This window comes from Muscardinus avellanarius, assembly GCF_963383645.1.
Source record: "Muscardinus avellanarius genome assembly, chromosome: 10".
In the NCBI taxonomy this organism is placed as follows: Eukaryota; Metazoa; Chordata; class Mammalia; order Rodentia; family Gliridae; genus Muscardinus; species Muscardinus avellanarius.
The window spans coordinates 19,570,022-19,587,389 of NC_137796.1; the positions used below are offsets into that span (position 1 = coordinate 19,570,022).

At 45.9% G+C, this 17,368-nt stretch overlaps 1 protein-coding gene across 1 annotated transcript in view; it reads left to right on the plus strand.

Moving 5' to 3' along the window:
* Nucleotides 1-612: 612 nt before the first annotated feature.
* The window catches only part of CMTM4 (CKLF like MARVEL transmembrane domain containing 4), a gene marked incomplete at both ends in the record, with an annotated part of 55,503 nt that continues 38,747 nt past the window's right edge, over nucleotides 613-17,368 (plus strand). The window contains one exon of the mRNA XM_080702061.1: nucleotides 613-798. Coding sequence (XP_080558187.1) covers nucleotides 613-798 — 186 coding nt within the window. The remainder of the gene's footprint in view (nucleotides 799-17,368) is intronic.

The following is a 17,368-nucleotide window of genomic DNA, read 5'->3' on the forward strand; positions in this document are numbered from 1 at the left end:
CTCTGGTCGATCACACAGTCCGAATCAGGAGAGCGCACCCTGGGCCACGCACTGTTCCCGCCCCGGGGGTGGCACAGGTCCTCGCCGGGAGGTCCCCCAGCCCGTTGAGGACTCCAATCTCTCCCAAGGAGAAACTGAGGCAGCGCCCTGGGATAGCAGCCCCGAGGCCCCGGGGCCCACCTCCGCCCCTCCCTTCAGCCTCCATTCCTCCGGGATCCCCGCCTTCGCGAGCAGCACCGCCGGCGCCCACCAGGGGCCCCGCGGGCAGGCGCGGGCAGGTGAGGGCGGGGCCGGGGCGGGGCCTGGGGAGCGAAGCCCCGCCCCTCACTTAGCCCCGCCCCGGCCGCCGCCGAGCGCCACCGAGCGGCGGGCGGCCGGCCGGCGCTGGCCCCGCCCCTCGCCAGGCCCCGCCCCGGCGCCGCCCCGCCCCTCCCTCGCCGCCCGCCCCCTCCCTTTCCGCTCCGAGGCGGCGGGAGCCGAGCCCGAGCCCACCGAGCCGCGGCCGCAGCGGGCGGCGGGCGCTGAGGCGGCGGCGATGCGGCGGCCCCGCTGAGCCCGGCCGCTCCTGGCTCCGGGGCCCGCGGCGCGAGGCGGCCCGCGCCGGGCGGCAGCATGCGGGGCGGCGAGGAGCTGGACGGCTTCGAGGGCGAGGCCTCGAGCACCTCCATGATCTCGGGCGCCAGCAGCCCGTACCAGCCCACCACCGAGCCGGTGAGCCAGCGCCGGGGGCTGGCCGGCCTGCGCTGCGACCCCGACTACCTGCGCGGCGCGCTCGGCCGCCTCAAGGTCGCCCAAGTGGTAGGTGCGGCGGGCCCAGGTGCGCGGGCGGCCTAGCGGGCAGGCCGGGCCCGCGGCCGCTCCTCGCCCACCCTCCCTGCCGGCCCGCCCTCCTCCTGCACACCTGCCCCTGCGCCGGGCCGGCGCGGCCGCGGAGCGGGCGGGGGTCCTGCGGTCCCCGGGGTGCTCTCGGACTCAGCAACCTGTGGCAGGTTTTCGGGGCCCGCAGCGTGCGGGCGGTTCTCGCCCGTCTTTGCCTCCAGAGCCTGGGGACTGTGGCTTGGTTTCCTCCCCGGCGCCTATCAGGGGTGCTTGGCATATGGTGGACGCTCAGTAAATATTTGCTGAATGGAGAGGCTTGTAGCCCAGATGCAGTGTGAGAGCCCACATCCGCCGACGGTCTCCAGTTTGTGCTCAAGAGGTTTGAGTCCTCCCAGCATCCCAGAGTCCTCCGCCCCAACACGGTGGTTGGCAGTGCCCAGCTGGTACCCAGAATTAAATCACTCTGGGAGGAAGCCAGTTTTGGAGCTATGGGAAACAGTGAACTTCGGTCGGACTTGTCCATAGTAGATTTTATTTCTCAAGGTCCTTGTTTTTTTAGCCCCTGTCAGCCCTGTACCTGTTTTGGGGTTCGGTTGTAGGCATCTCTGGGCAGTTGGCTGATCTCTGTTGTAGACAGGGCATGCTTCAGTTTTTTGTTTTTTTTTCTTTTTTAAGCTGTGTTTCCTCACAATCCCTGTTACAGGTAGGCCTTCTTGGCTGCAAAACTTTATAGACTTCTCAGCCAGCCAGAAAAGCCATTTGCGGGGAGTTGCAATGTATGTGCGTTTTATTTCTAGAGGCATTAATCCTCCTGGGCTTACTCGGGTGCACACATAACATTCCTTGGGAGTAAATTTGTGTGAACACCCTTTAAATAAAGGCCTCCGTGTCTGTGAATTGCAGAATCACACACTGTGTTATCTCTCTGGTGAGGGGAAGGCTTGTTCTGCTGATTGCTGCAGGGTACTTTTGAAGGGTGTTAAGGAAAGATAAATGGAGCAGGTTTTCTGTCTTTAGAATTTTGAGCTGACCTTAATCTGGTAAACCAGAATGTTCTCAAAGATGTATTGGTTCTTTAGTTAGTCACTGCTGCTTGCAAAGAGAATGTAGGAGGTATGTGTGTGTGTGGGGGGCATGCAATTGCAAGTGGCAGCTAGCCAGTGTTAGAGTATAGTGCAGACCAGCATGGCGGTGCACACCTGTTATCCTTGGGAGGCTGAGACAGAAAGATCACAGGTTCGAGGCCACTTAGTGAGCATTTTAGCATCCTAGTCTGATTCTGTTTCAAAATAAAAAGGACTGGGTGTGTAAGTAGGAGGTAGAATGCCCCTGGGTTCAATCTCCAGGGGGGAAAAAATACACTATAGATAATGAGAAATGACTAAGAGAAGGGCAGGGCTGAACTTGGACCCAGGTGCAGTACAGGCCTTGTCTAATGCCTTGCTTTGTTTACTCAATGGGCCTTTGGTGGTAAATAGAATTTGCCATTCAAAGGATCTGGTAGAAGAATTGATATCCAGTGAACTGTACATGTTAATTATCAGCTTATTGCTGAGACTTTGTTGCCTTTGACGAGGGGTTGACACCAATGGTATTTATTTAGAAAGGTACTCTTGTATTATAGGACTTTATTTTTAATCTGGAAGAACTTTTGAGCCCAGCCCCTAAAATCTCTCCATTTGTCTGATCTCTAGAATTTTTTTTTTCTGTACTTGGGGATTGAACCCAGAAGTATTCTAGCTCTAGTGCTACACCCCCAGTTCATTTTTTATTCTTTATTTTGAAACAAGGTCTCACTAAGTTGCAGAGGACTTCACTAAGTAGCTGAGGCTAGCTGCAAACCTGTGATCTTCCTGTCTCAGCCTCCCAAGTATTGGGATTACAAGCGTGCGCTACCGTGTCAGGTTGATCCTCTAGAATTAGACACGGAAAGATTATGTGTGGACCAGTGAAAGAAAGGGATCCATTTAGGGTATGTCAGCTTGATAGTCTTGGTGTTGACTTCTCAACCATGATAAAAAGCAGGCCCTAGCCAGGTGTGGTGGTGCATGCCGGTACTTGGGAAGCTGGGATAGGATTGCAGATTTGAGGCCAGCCTTTACAATTTAGGGAGATTTGTTTCAAAATAAAAAATAAAAAGGGGGCCTTTCAAGCTCTCGAGCTGACCTGTGTTTCCCTGGAACATATAGCTTTATTTGAATTAAAACCCTTGCCTTTATTTATTTATTTATTTATTTATTTATTTGGTGGTACTGGGGTTCCTGGAAGCCCTTCTACCTCCGGGCTACACTCCCAGACCTATTTTTACATTTTATTTGGAAACAGGGTCTCCTAAGCCAGCACGCGTGGCTGGCTTTGAACCTGCGCAATCCTCCTGTCTCTGCCTCCGAAGCATGGGGATTACAAGCGTGCACCACCACGCCCGGCTAAAACCTCTGCCTTTAAAGAAATGAAAGATAAAAATTAATAAAAATAAAAAGGGCTGGGGTGAAGCCTCGTATGGTGATACACACCTGTAATCCCAGTACTTGGGAGGCTGAGACAGGAGGATCATAGATTCGAGGACAGCCTCAGCAAGTAGTTAGACTCTAATCAGCCTAGTGAGTCTTCTTTCTTTCTTTTTTCTTTTTTCTTTTTTCTCTCTCTCTTTCTCTCTCTCTCTCTCTCTCTCTCTCTCTCTCTCTCTCTCTCTTTGGTACTGGGGATTGAACCTAGAGGCATTTACCTCTGAGCTATAGCCCTAGCCCAATTTTTATTTTATTTTGAACAGGGTCTTGCTAAGTTGATGAGAGTCTCACTACTTGTGGAGGCTATCCTGAAACCCGCGATACTCCTGCCTCATCATCCCAAGTACTGGGATTACAGGTGTGTGCCACCACACTCAGCAAGTCCTAGTTTCAAAATAAAAATAAAATAGGGCTGGAAATGTAGCTCGGCAGTAGAATGCCCTTGGGTTCAATCTCCAGTACTGCCAGACCAAAAAAAAAAAAAAAAAAAGAATGAGGACTATATAAAAATTAGTACCTAGCTCACTAGGCATTTAATTGGTGTGTAATAAATGTTAGCTGTCATTGTTGCTAATTAATGTTTCCTGTCTCTCAAGAAAAGTGGAAGTGTTACCCTTCAAATCATAATTATATATTTGAATTAAATATAGTTTACATCCTGATGATTTAAATTTTTAAATGGAATGTTATTTGATAGCAAAACTAATCTGAATTACTATGAAAACTAATCAGTGCAATTGCATAGGTTATGTCTTTTTAAAATGAAACCCAGACCTATCTCCTAGTTGGTCTGGTGTTTATATGAAATAGTAAATATGCAGGGTTTTTTTGTGGTAGTGAGGATGGAACTCAGGGGCTTTCTACCTCTGGGCTACACTCCCAGACCTATTTTATATTTTATTTGGAAACAGGGTCTCACTAAGTTGCAGAGAGCCTCACTAAGTAGCTGAGGCTGTCTTGAACCTGCAATCCTCTTGTCTCAGCCTCTAAGTTACTGGAATTACAAGCGTGGGCCACCATGCCTGGCTTATAAATATGCAATTTTTATAGAAAAAGTTGATTTGAACAACTGATTTGAATTACCTCCTTCTTCCTTATGACGGTGAATTCTGTGAGAGCTTACTGGTTTTTAGCTCTCAGACACCATTTAATAAATTACCTGTAGTTAATGTAGGGCTTTTGTTTATTGTTACTGTTAGTATTTTTATCAACTTAGTTGAAAGCAGAGATTTCTCTTGTTTGGGTGGGTACACCATCATATATACTATGATGTGGGAATGGGCCTTGGATGGGACAGGACTTTTTTTTTTTTTTTTTTTTCAGTGCTGAGGATTGAACCCAGGGGCATTTTACTTTTGAGCTACATCCTCAGCCCTATTTTTTATTCTTGGTTTTGAAATAGGGTCTCACTGATTTGCAGAGGGCCTCACTAAGTAAGCCTCACTAAGGCTGGTGGTGAACCCACGATCCTCCCGTCTCAGCCTTCCAAGTACTGTGTTTACAAGCATGTGCCACCACGCCTGGTTAGGACAGGACTTTTAAAATAACATCAGTAGGAATCATTTAGTAAGTGCTTACGCTACTGCTGTCATCCATGTATGGCGGAAGAAATTGGAGCACAAAGTTAATAAGGCTAATGGGCGGCGGAGCTGGAATTTGGCTTCAGAGTTGTTCTTAACCGCCTCTTGAACACGTTGATTTGAGTGCAGAAGTCCTCCAAACCGAGGATGTTTCTGTGATCTTTGGGCAGCCTAGTGATCCAGGATGTCCTGTGGATCCGGTTTTCCAGTGCTGGAGCAACAGACTCAGAAGGAAGGGTTCCAGTTTCTTGGTGGGCAGCGTGCTGTTCTAGGCGTTCAGCCTGTGTGGTTCTGGGCTCCTCACCTGACAGGCCTGCTCCTGTCCTAAAGGTGTGTCGGTTCCCAGAAGACCCTTTAGGAAGCTCCATTCGCTTCATATCCCTTTATTGAGCCCCTCCCATGCCTAGTTGACCTGACAGTGCATTTGTTTGAGGTGTTTAAATAATAAAAAAAAAATGTGTGTGTGTGTGTGTGTATGTGATATTGGGGATTGACCCCATGGTTGTTGTACCACTGAAATATATCCCCAGGCCTTTTTATTTTTTATTTTGAGATTGGGTTCTTGCTAAGTGTCCCAGGCTGGCCTCAAACCTGAGCTTCCCTGTCTCAGGCTCCCAAATACTGGGATCATGAGTGTGTGCCGCAGTGCCTGGTATAAATTTAAAATTTTAGCTCTCTTGATCTTTTCTTTTTTCTTTTTGTAGTACTAGGGATGGAACCAAGGGATAGATCGATCTACCTCTGAGCTCCAGCGCCAGCCCTATTTTATTTTTTGGTTTGAAACAGGGTCTTACTAAGTTACTAAAGGTCTTGCTAAATTGCTGAGCCTGGTCACAAACCTGCAATCCTCCCATCAGCCTCCCAGTTACTGGCTTTACAGGCATGTGTCACCATGGCCTAGCTTCTACTGATCCTGAAATCTCCTGACCTCATCACCTCTAGCTTCCTCCCCACTCCCATGGTTCTGGGGATTGAACCCAGAGACCTTCTACCCCAGAGATACACCCCAGCCCTATTAATTAATTAATTAATTAATTTGTTGGTGGTACTGGGGGTGGAACCCAGGGCCTTTCTATCTCCGGGCTATATTCCTGGAGGTATATTTTATTTTATTTGGAAACAGGGTCTCACTAAGTTGCTGAGAGCCTTACTCAGTAGCTGAGGCTGGCTTTGAACCTGTGGGATCCTCCTGTCAGCCTCCCAAACGTGGGGATTACAAGCGTGCACCACCACGCCCGGCTTCTTATTTTTTTAATTAATTAATTTATTTTGCAGTACTGAGGATTGAAACCAGGGGCATTCTACCTCTGAGCTATACCCACAGCACTATTTTTTATTCTTTATTTTGAAACAGTGTCTCACTAAGTTGCAGAGGGCCTCTCTAAGTAGCTAAGGCTGACCAATAACTTACATCCTCCAGTGTCAGCCTCCCAAGTACTGGGATTATAAATGTGCACCTCCACGCCCAGCCTTATTTTTTATTTTGAAATGGGATCTCACTTATTTTCAGAGAGCCTCACGAGGTTGCTGAGGCTGGCTGCAAATCTGTGATCCTGTCTCAGCCTCCCAAAGTACTGAGATTACAGGCATATGCCACTGTACCTATCTGGCTTCTTTGATAGTAGAATGTGGGAGGTAATTTATGCTTAATTGAACATTTTGGGAATTGTAAGGATTAAGGGGTTAAAGTAAGCTAAGGTACTTGCATTTCAGGGTTGGGTAATGGCTATCTTTGATGGAAACCTGTCAGTGTTTCAGCTCAAGTCAGGCAACACAAAGCACTTGAAGGATGTGCTGGGTGGGACAGTAAAAAAAAAAAAAAAAAAAAAAAAAAAAAGAAGATGTTTACTAAACTCCAGTAGAAACAAAATTAAAGAAACTACACATAACATAAAAATAGCCATGTTTTCCAAACTCCAACCTTGACAGATGAGTGGCCACAGGCAGAGTGCAGAGCTTATTAGTCCCCAGTCCCTGCAGCTGCACAGTAGCTGGTACTGAAGACATTTGTTGATGCTAATGGAAAACTTCTTCCATTAGAAAGGAATGTATCCCTGTTTTGCTTATTAGTTAAAACATTGTAACTTAAAAGGAAAGTAGAAAGAAATCATCTTAGTATGACAGATTCAAATGAACGGAACTTTGGCATTTTCTTCTTTCCAAAGGCTGTGTAAAGCCCTCCATGACAAGATCCTACACCCATACTTTCCAGCTTTTGCTATTAGAAAAACTGTATCAGGAGCCGGACGTGGTGGCTAATGCTTCTAATCCCAGCATTCGGGAGGCTGAGACAGGAGGATCCCGGTTCGGGGCCAGCCTCAGCTACTTAGGCTCTTTGCAACTCAGTAAGACCCTGTTTCAAAAGACAATACAAAATAGGGCTGGGGATGTAGCTTGGAAGTAGGATGCCTCTGGGTTCCATCCCTTGTACTGAAGAAAAAATAAATAAATAAATAAAAGAAAAACTATATCAGTAAGGGCCTTCATGAGTAAAGCCCGAATTCTTCTTCTTCTTCTTCTTCTTCTTCTTCTTCTTCTTCTTCTTCTTCTTCTTCTTCTTCTTCTTCTTCTTCTTCTTCTTCTTCTTCTTCTTTTAATTTTTCTTTCATTTTACTTTTTTACTGGAGATTGAACCCAGGGGCATTCTACCTCTGAGCTACCCTGGAGCCCTATTTGTTTTTTTTTTTATTTTGAAACATAGCCTCACTGAGTTGCAAAGGGCCTCACTAAGTAGCTGAGGCTGGCTGTGAACCGGTTGTCCTCTGTCTCAGCCTTCCAAGTACTGGGATTACAAGGGTGCACCATCACTTCTAGCTTCAAATTCTTCTTTTGAATTGTGTTTGTGTTTTAACTTTCAAGGAGTTTTTTTTGTTTTTTGTTTTTTTTTGGTGGTGGTGGTACTAGGGACTGAACCCAGAGGCATTCTACCTCCGAGCTATACCCCCAGGCCTATTTTATTTTTATTTAGAAACCAGGTCTCGCTAGTATGATGAGGTCTCACTACTTGCTGAGACGAGACTGTCCTCAAATCCAGGATCCTTCTGTCTCAGCCTCCCCCAAACTGGGATTACAGTCCTCTACCACTGCACCCATCTCGAGAAGTGCTTTTTCCTATATTAAGGGGAAATACTCATTATCTTTCTGAACATAAAAAGAAAAAAAAAGCTAGCTGTAATGGTGCATGCTTGTAATTCTAGTACTTAGGAGGCTGAGACAGGAGAATCTCAAGTTTGCAGCCAACCTCATTAATTTAATGGAGCCTTTCACAGCTTAGTGAGACCCTGTTTCAGAAATAAAAAATAAAAGGGATGAGTATAGCTCAGAGGTAGAATGTCCCTGGGCTCCACCCACAGTAACACATGTGCAAAGCAAGTAAGTAAGTAAATAAATAAATAAAATTGGGTGGTGGCACATGCCTATTATCCCAGCTTCTCAGAAGACTGAAGCAGGAGGGTTGCAAACTTGAGGCTAGCCTGGGCAACTTAGACTGTCTCAACATGAAACTTAAAAAGAGGATTGAGGATGTAGGTCAGTTGTATAATACTTTGCCTAGCAGGCAGGAGGCCCTGGGTTCAGCCCCTAGTAATCTGCACATACACACACACATTCATATTCATTCATTCTCATTCTCTCTCTCTCTCTCTCTCTCTCTCTCTCTCTCTCTCTCTCTCAACATTTTATTTTCTCCCATAACGTAGCTGCAGGTCTCAGGTGTGCCAGGTCTCCAGTGTGCTTACCCACAAGTACAGACTGGGAAATGGTGAGCTCTGTGGCTCCACTCGATCCATATCAATTCTTTCTTGCCAGCTCTGGAGGAGTTTTGTTCTTAATTAGAGACTGGTGAGCATCCTTCCCAGGTCACTGTCTCTGAAGGATGCCACGCGGTAAGGACAGGGCTTGTGTGCTCCTTCCTTCCTGATCCTGGATGCTTCTCTATCCTGAACATTGCCGTTGTTTGAGTGTATCTCCCAAGTGTTCCAGTGTTGGAACTTTAGCTCCTCCATGCAGCCGTGCGGGGAGGCGGGTCCAGCGGAGGTGTCTGACACCTGCTTTCTGCTCACGTTCTTGCTCTCTCAGGCCTGGGTTCCTTCTTGTGAGAGTGGGCTCTTATAAAGTAGGCTGTTCCTCGTGTTCTCTCCCTTCTGTACATACCCGCCTGCCCTTCCCCTTCCCATCGAGTTAAGCAGCAGGAGGCCCTTGCCAGAGGTTAGTCAGCTGTTGGAAATAGGCTCTTGAACTGCCCAGCCTTCAGAATTGTGAGCCAAAAGAAACCTCTTTTCTTTATGAATTGCCTAATCGTGGGTATTCTGTTATAGGAACAGAAAGCAGACTAAGACAAGTGCCTACTTGAGTGCCCAAGAGGAACCTCTTTTCCAGCGTAGAAGTAGTGCTGGAAATACCACATGTTTGGTTTACCCCGTTAGGGCTGCAGTTTTGTGGCCTTGTGGCAGCTGGGGCTGTTTTTTGGTTTTTCCTACAGTGACTTGTAGATACGAGCATTTTGGCCTTCAAACTCACAGCTCTATCACGGCCTCTTGTATCCCTATTCTTGGAAGTATCCCCAACTACTTTTGTAGGATGTTAGATTTCTTTGGAAAAATAGTTATTCATTAGGGAACAGAGCAGTAGTCAAATGCAGAAGGCCTGTGGCATGATCACAGATAATACATTTTCCTCGACAGTCCTGATTTCCTGTGTTGTTTCATCAGACTATGTACAACTATGTATAGAGATAGCTTTTTTATGGGTGTGTGTGTATTCATGTGTGTAGCACTGGGGATTAAACCCCAAAAATTCTATCTCTGAGGTATATTCCTATCCCCATTTTATTTATTTTTGTGGTACTGGGGATGGAACCCCAGGGGCATTCTACTTCCGAGCTATACCCTCAGCCCTATTTTTTATTCTTTATTTTGAAACAGGGTCTCACTGAGTTGCAAAGGGCCTCACTAAGTAGATGAGGCTGTTTGTGAACCATGATTCTCCTGTCTCAGCTCCCAAATGCTGGTATTACAAGTGTGCACCACCATGCCAGGCTACTTTTTTTTTTTTTTTTTAAACAGGGTCTCACTAAGTTGTGGGGAGCCTTGCTAAGTTGCTGAGGCTGTTGTTGAACCTGTGATCCTCCTGTCTCAGCCTCCTAAGTACCGAGATTACAGCTTGCACCACCATGCCCAGCATAGCCTAAATTTTAACACATTGTATATCTATGTATGTATTTGTACTGGTTATTGAACTCAGGGGCATTCTACTTCTGAGTTATGCCCCCACCCCTATTTTATTTTTTACTTTGAAACAGGGTTTTGCTAAGTTGCTGAGGGCCTCGTTAAGGAATGTACCACCATGCCTGGCTTGTTTTACTTTAAATTATGAAATATTCCAGGCACTGAATTACAGCAGTTCATATAACACATGCCTATGTATTCACAATGTGTCCTGATATTTTTGTTTGGGAAATAAGATCACTCCTGGGGGACAGGCTGTATTTGTAAGAGAAGTAAAAAGCAGAGCAAGATGGGATGGGATTTGGATTTCCTGACAAGGTGGGATTTCTGAAGGAAGTAGAATAGACTGGAGAAGAGAGAATAGAGAGCAAGACCTACCCCCTCCCAGGGTGAGTGGCCACTGCATCCTGGGTGGGAACAAAGAGCCAGTGTAACCTCTGAGTCCAGTTTAGAGTGGCTCAAGGTTCAGAATGAGGCTGCACCTGGCTAAGGGGACAGATGAAGAGAAGGATACAGAATTCAGAAAACAGCATCTCCTTGGGAAAGTTTTTTTTTTTTTTTTGTGGTACTGGGTATGGAACTCAGGGCATTGGAAAAGATTTTGTTTTGTTTTGTTTTTTGTTGCTGGGGATTAAACCCAGGGAATTCTACCTCTGAGCTACACCCTCAGCTTTTTAAAATTTAATTTTATTTTTATTTTGAAACAGGATCTCACTAAGTTGAGGGGGCACTGCTAAGTTGCTGAGGCTGGTCGTAAACCTGCCATCTTTCTGTCTCAGCCTCCCAAGTCCTGGGATTAAGGAGTGTGCCACCACACCTGGCTAGATTTTGCCTTTTTAGTCTTTAAATACTATCTTCTCTCTGAGCAGTTTAACTTCTTGATGGGGAAAACTTTTGTGTGAAAAATTCTTCAGAGAAGGCTCAGCCTTCATCCCAAGTAGCTCACATGAAGCTCACACTTCATGCCAAGTGTGCCTTGGGCATGAGCTGCCTCCTTGTATAAGATGACGGGGCTGGTCATTGTTTTCAAAGGGTGTCTACTGGAGTCCTTCATTAAGAAAGAGTTTATTAAGGAAGTAATGGAGGTTGAGAGTTAAAACAAGGAGCTGAGTACTAATTATATTTCAGAAAAGTCTAATATATTGTCAGGTGTGGTGGCACACACTTGTAATTCCAGTACTTGAAGGGTGAGACTAGAGGATTGCAGGTTTGTGGCCAGCCTCAGCTACTTAGTGAGGCCCTCGGCAACTTAGTGAGAACTTGTTTCAAAATAAAGAATAAAAAATAAGGCTGGAGGCCGGGCGTGGTGGCGCACGCTTGTAGTCCCCGCGCTTGGGAGGCAGAGACAGGAGGATCGCGTTGGTTCGGAGCCAGCCTCGCTGGTTTAAGAGACCCTGTTTCCAAATAAAAAATATAAAATAGGTCTGGAAGTGTAGCCCGGAGATAGAAGGGCTTCCAGGAACCCCAGTACCGCAAAAAAAAAAAAAAAAAAAAAAAACCAAAAAATCTATATTAAGCAGAATAAAGCAAATTTCTTTCCTTGGACTGGATTTTATAATAGTGGTCCCTTAATTGGTCAGATGCTTTGGTTAACTTTTTTGGGGAGGGCATGGACCCTAGGGCCCTGCACACACTAGGTAAGTGCTCTGCCGCTGAGCTGCATCCCCAGTGCTTGGTTAACGTTCTGATTAATATATTCCTTCCTCAGTTTTGGCTCTTGGGGTTTGTTCTTGATCTCTTAAGTACTTCTGGAAGATGCCATTGACTCTGTTCTTCATGTCCCTGTTCAAGAGAGACCTTTGCTGAGGGCCCTGTCTGCAGTAGGACACTGTTTCTACTCTCTGTCTCCCTCACCCGCTTTATTACTCTTCACAGGTTAGATCTGTGAGAGCAGAGACTTGATGTTTGACTCCTCTGTTGTGTTCCCAGTGGCTGACAGATAATAAGGGCTGAGTAAGCAGTTGAGTATATGTGGGGTTTAAAAAAAAATTCTTTTTTTCTTTTTTTTTTTTGCTGGGCATGGTGGTGCACGCTTGTCATCCCAGCATTTGGGAGGCTGAGACTGGAGGATTGCGGTTCACGGATATCCTCAGCTACTTAGTGAGGCCTCTGCAACTCAATGAGACCCGGTTTCAAAATAAAGAATAAAAAATAGGCCGGGAGTGGTGGCACACGCTTGTAATCCCCGTGCTTGGGAGGCTGAGACAGGAGGATCGCGCAGGTTCGAAGCCAGCCTCAGCTTAAGAGACCCCGTTTCTAAATAAAATATAAAATAGGTCTGGGAGTGTAGCCCGGAGGTAGAAGGCCCCTGGGTTCCATCCCCAGTACCGCCAAAAAAAAAAAAAAAAAAAAAAAAAAAAAAAAGAATAAAAAATAGGGCAAGGGCTGTAGCTCGGAGGTCGAATGCCCCTAGGTTCCATCCCCAGACCCGCCAAAAAAAAAAAAAAAAAAAAAATTAATAAAAGAAGGAAAGAAGCTGGATACAGTGGTGCATGCCTGTATCCCGAGTACTGGGAGGTTGAGGCAGGAGATTTGCAGGTTCGAGAACCTCAGCATCTTAGTGAGATGCTCTGCAACTTAGCGAGACCCTGTTTAAAAAAATAAAATAGGGCTCAGAGAATGCCCCTGGGCTCAATTCCCAGTACCAAAAAAAAAAAAAAAAAATCATGGGTTATTACTTAACATAGTTTATAAGGTCAAATTATTTGAAAACAGAATAGAATCTATAATGGAAATGTAATCATAAATAAACTACTAGACTGTTTTATGTGGAAAATATTGAGGAGAAAGTATGGAAATAATGTTGTCATATGACTTCTTTCTTTTATTTTTAAGAGTATCTACTGCTACTGGGAAACAGAAGCTTTTGCTTAGGAGACAGATTTTTGTAAAAGTGGGGAGAAACCATAAGAAGCTTTGCCAAGGTTTTTGCTTAGAAGAGAGTAAAATGAAATCCAGGGATTCTGTAATTATTGAAGCTGTCTTCTTTCTGATTAACAGTTTTAGAGAGGAAGAGAGTTGCTCATATCTGCCAGGCCAGGATTTTTTGAGACCCCTTAGATTAGGCACTTTTACATGTTAAGAAAAGCTTCAGCTGGGATTGGGGCTGTAGGTCATAGTGGCTGTTCTTATAAAGCTCTCTGAAGAAAAGAGAGTTTCATGGGGCCTAGGAAGGGAGATTAGTGATCTCCAGGGAGAGCTGTCCTCCAGAATTGTGACTCTGGGGTACCCGGATGTAGCGCAGTGGTGGAGTGAGGCCCTGAATTTGATTTTCAGCACCACAAAAAATGTTAAGGGACTTCACAGAATTTTGTCTCTGAGATGTCAAATGGCTAATTAAGTTTGAGAATTAAATGAGTTAACACTTAATATGCTCAAAGTTTAATCACATTGTGGAGAGTTCAGGATGACTTCTCTATTGCCACTGCGATTTGATGACGGGCACAGTAGAAGCCTTCATTTTTGTGGTTTCCCGTTTATTCCGGCACAGCTATGAAAAACAGTTTGAGGCTCAAAGTGACTGTGCAAGTGGAAAAGAAGGAAAAAAAAAGAACCCAGGAAGAATGGTGCTTCCAGTGGTGGCTGCTGCTGGGGCTGCTTTTTTTTTTTTTAATTTGGAGTCTCCCTAAACTGCTCAGCCTCCCGGTCCTCCTCCCTCCTCACTCCTGGATCACAGGCCTGGGCCACAGCACTAGGCTTGCTAATTGCTTCTTTAACTTGTTACTTCCTCCAGGTTGTTTGCAGACCAAACCCTATCAATGTGTATAGCCTGAGATTTAGAGTTGGTTAAATAGCCCTAGAGTTAGATGAAGATCAGTAGTTAGATACTGGTAAAGAGTGTGACATATCTGTCCTTTTATAAAAACATGTAGTTTCTATAAATTTGAGTGCAGAGGCATTTTATTCTGCTTTTTCATCACTGTGACCAAAATACCCAAGAAGGACAACTTAGAGGAAGAGAAGTTTATCTGGGCTCAAGGTTAGAGGTCGGGTCCATGGGGAGCAGTGACCTCCCCCACCCACACCCCCGGTCTACATGCCACCCAGCAAATAACTTCAAGTTACTAATCCCTCAATAGAGTTATCCACTGATGAGGTCAGAATCTCGATTCAGTTGTTTTACTTCTGAACATTTTTGCATCTCCAATACCTGGGTTTTTCTGAGGGGACACAGCGGTGAACTCTTGGCTACTTGGCAAGTGTTTTTCGGTTCATTCAAATTCAGGCAGATGGGTTGGTAAGTTTGGGACAGGACGAAAAGAAAAACAGCTAAGTCATGTTGAAGGTGAGAACATGGTATTTATCAATAATGAAGGTTTAGGGTGGCTCAGAAACTCAAAGCCCTCCATGTGTGCCTCTCCCTTGTTCTACTGGCACAAGGAATCCAACCGTAGAGAAGTTGTGATCTGTTGGGGGCTACCCAGTTTGTTGGTGTATCTGGAATCTAAACTGGCATCCTTTCCCCTGGTCTGGGGTACAAGTTTGATTCTTTTCTTTCTGTGAAGTCAGAAGTGGGAAAATGCCAGTCAGCTTTCTGTTGCTGTGACAAAATACCTGAGAAAAATTTAAAAGGAAGATTTATTTTCACTCAGGGTTTTAGAGGTTTCAGTCCATGGTCGCTTGGCTCTACTGCTTTAGGCCTGAGGAACATCATGGCATGGGATGTGTGGTGGAGCCAAGCTGCTCACATCACAACAGCCACGAAGACAGCAAGAGCGAGAGAGTGAGGAATAGCCCCTTCTATAGGGGCATGCCCCCAGGGACCAACTTTCTCCAACTAGGCCCTACCTCCCAATAGCTCCACCAGCTGGAAACCAACCTTCTGCATATGAGCCTTTGGAGGACATTCCAGACCCAACTATAACAGGGATAGTTCTATAAATTTGAGAATCTATTAATTTCCTCCCTCCCTCCCTCCCTCCCTCCCTCCCTCCCTCCTTCCTTCCTTCCTTCCTAGGAAAGTGCTCTACCACTGAGATAAACATTCAGTTCTTTAATAATCTTTCTTACCCATTATTTGATTATAGAGGAGACCAGTGGTTTGTGGAGAGCCTTAGGCATTTTTAAGGTAGTAGCTCAGGAAACACTATGTATGCCAAATCAGGTCAATCTGTGACCTTCTGTTTCAAGGGCAGGCATTGAACCAGTCTAGGCAGATTGCCCGAGTAAATGTACTGGATCAGGCAGATGGTGGATAGTAACAAATCTTTGGTGTTTTTGTTATAATTTTGCTCTTTAGTTTTAAGTTTCTGTGCTAGTAAAGTATGATCAAGGTACTTTGCCAGCAAATTTATCTGTATTTCTTTTAGAATGTGATTTTTGGAGCTGACACTGGAGAAACAGGCCCCTGCTTGCCCCAGGTAGGTGACCCTGCACACCATTGCATGGTCCTGGAGTGTGGTGAGGTGGTGGTGAGGAGGACGTCGCTGGGCTGTGCAGCTCAAGACTTTGGTGAGGTCGCTGGGCAGATAGATGCTGCACGTGCCTGTCTTCACCTTCATAACCTTCACTAGATGCTTTGGAAAAGCTTCAGCTGTTGGTCTGGGACTGGGGAGGCCAGAGCCTGCCAACCTAGCCAGAGGAGTGAAGCCCACAGGGACCGACCAATTGTCAGGGAGCCCACAGCGCCAGTGGCTTAAGGAACATTGTGTCCAGCTCTGTGGAATTCTGTAGGTGGCTTGCGTTTTTTTGTTTGTTTATTTTTTTCCTCTTGTCCTGGGAATTGAATCCAGGAGCATTCTACCTCTGAGCCACAATCCCAACCCTTTTTTAATTTTCATTTTGAAACAGGGTCTTGTTAAGTTGCTTAGGCTGGTCTTGAATCTTCAATCAATCCTCCTTCCTCAGCCTCCCAAGTACTGGGATTATAGGTGCATGCCACCATGCCTGGCTGAGTTTTTTGTTTTGTTTTGTTCTTTTTTTTTTTTTTTTTTTTTTTTGGCAGAACCAGGGATTGAACCCAGGGGCATTTTACCTCCTAGCTACACCCCAGCTTTATTTTTTATTTTTATTTTTTGTGGTACTGGGATGGAACCCAGGGGCATTCTTCCTCTGAGCTTGTTTATTTTTAGGAAGAGCTCACATTTGAAGCAGGTGTGGTGATATACGCCTGTAATCCCAGTACTTGGGAGGCTGAGACAGGAGTATCACAGGTTTGAGGACGGCCTCAGTAAGTAGTAAGACTCATAAATCTAGAAAGATCCTATTTCTAAATAAAAATAAAATAGGGCTGGGGATGTAGCCTGGAGTTGGAATGCCCCTTGGGTTTAACCAACCCCAGTATTATTAAAAAAAAAAAAAAAAAAAAAAAAAAGGAAAGGAAAGAAAAGAAAGAAACAGGGGCCTAAGTTGCTAAACCTGGCCTTGAATCTGTGATCTTCCTGTCTCAGCCTCCCAGGTACTGGGGTTACAGGCCTCCTGTACCACTCCTGGCTTAGCTTTTCTTTCTAGCTGCTAAGTCAAGGCCAGCGCATGGCCCCTGAGCCCCAGTGGGCCCAAGTCCTTTCTCCACTTCAGACCATGAACTGCTTGCATCTGAGCTTGTAGTTGGCTCTGCCTGGCTCCATTCTGGTCCTTTAGCCTGAGGCCAAGCAAAGGCTTCATGCTCTGCCAGCATGGAGAGGTATCTGTTGTCAGGCTTGTCTGGCAGGCACTCATCAGCACTGCCTGCCTTGGTCTGAGAACTCGAGGATAAGAATTGACTGGTGAGGAGCCCAGGCCACACCCCCACTGCGGAGTGCAGGCTGTGGCTGGGACTGCCTGCTGCCGACCTAAGAGAATCCTTTGAATGAGTCTGTCAAGAAATGAGTGGAAGATGCAGGCCAACACAGAAGAAGGGAGAGTTCCCCATACAATGAACATCCTAGCGGCACAGTGGCGCAGGCCTGTAATCCCAGCGTTTAGGAGGCTGAGACAGGAGGGTTGCAGGTTCGAGGTCAGCCTCAGCAGTTTAGTGAGCTCTTACTCCAAAATAAAAAAAAAAATAAGGGCAAGGGCTCTAGCCTAGAGGTAGAACACCCGGGTTCAGTCCCCAGTACCAAACACAAAAATAAAAAAAATGTGGATCACTTTGTGGTTGCTGCCAGGAAGAGAAAACTGGCTGAGGAGTAATCTGTGTTTTAGAGGGGGTAGACTGCACGGAGGAGTGTGTGAACAACTTTGCTGCCTAACTTGATCACAGTGAGAAGCACAGTTCCTTGCTTTAAGGAACGCCTTCCTAGGAGGCCCAGCGAGCACC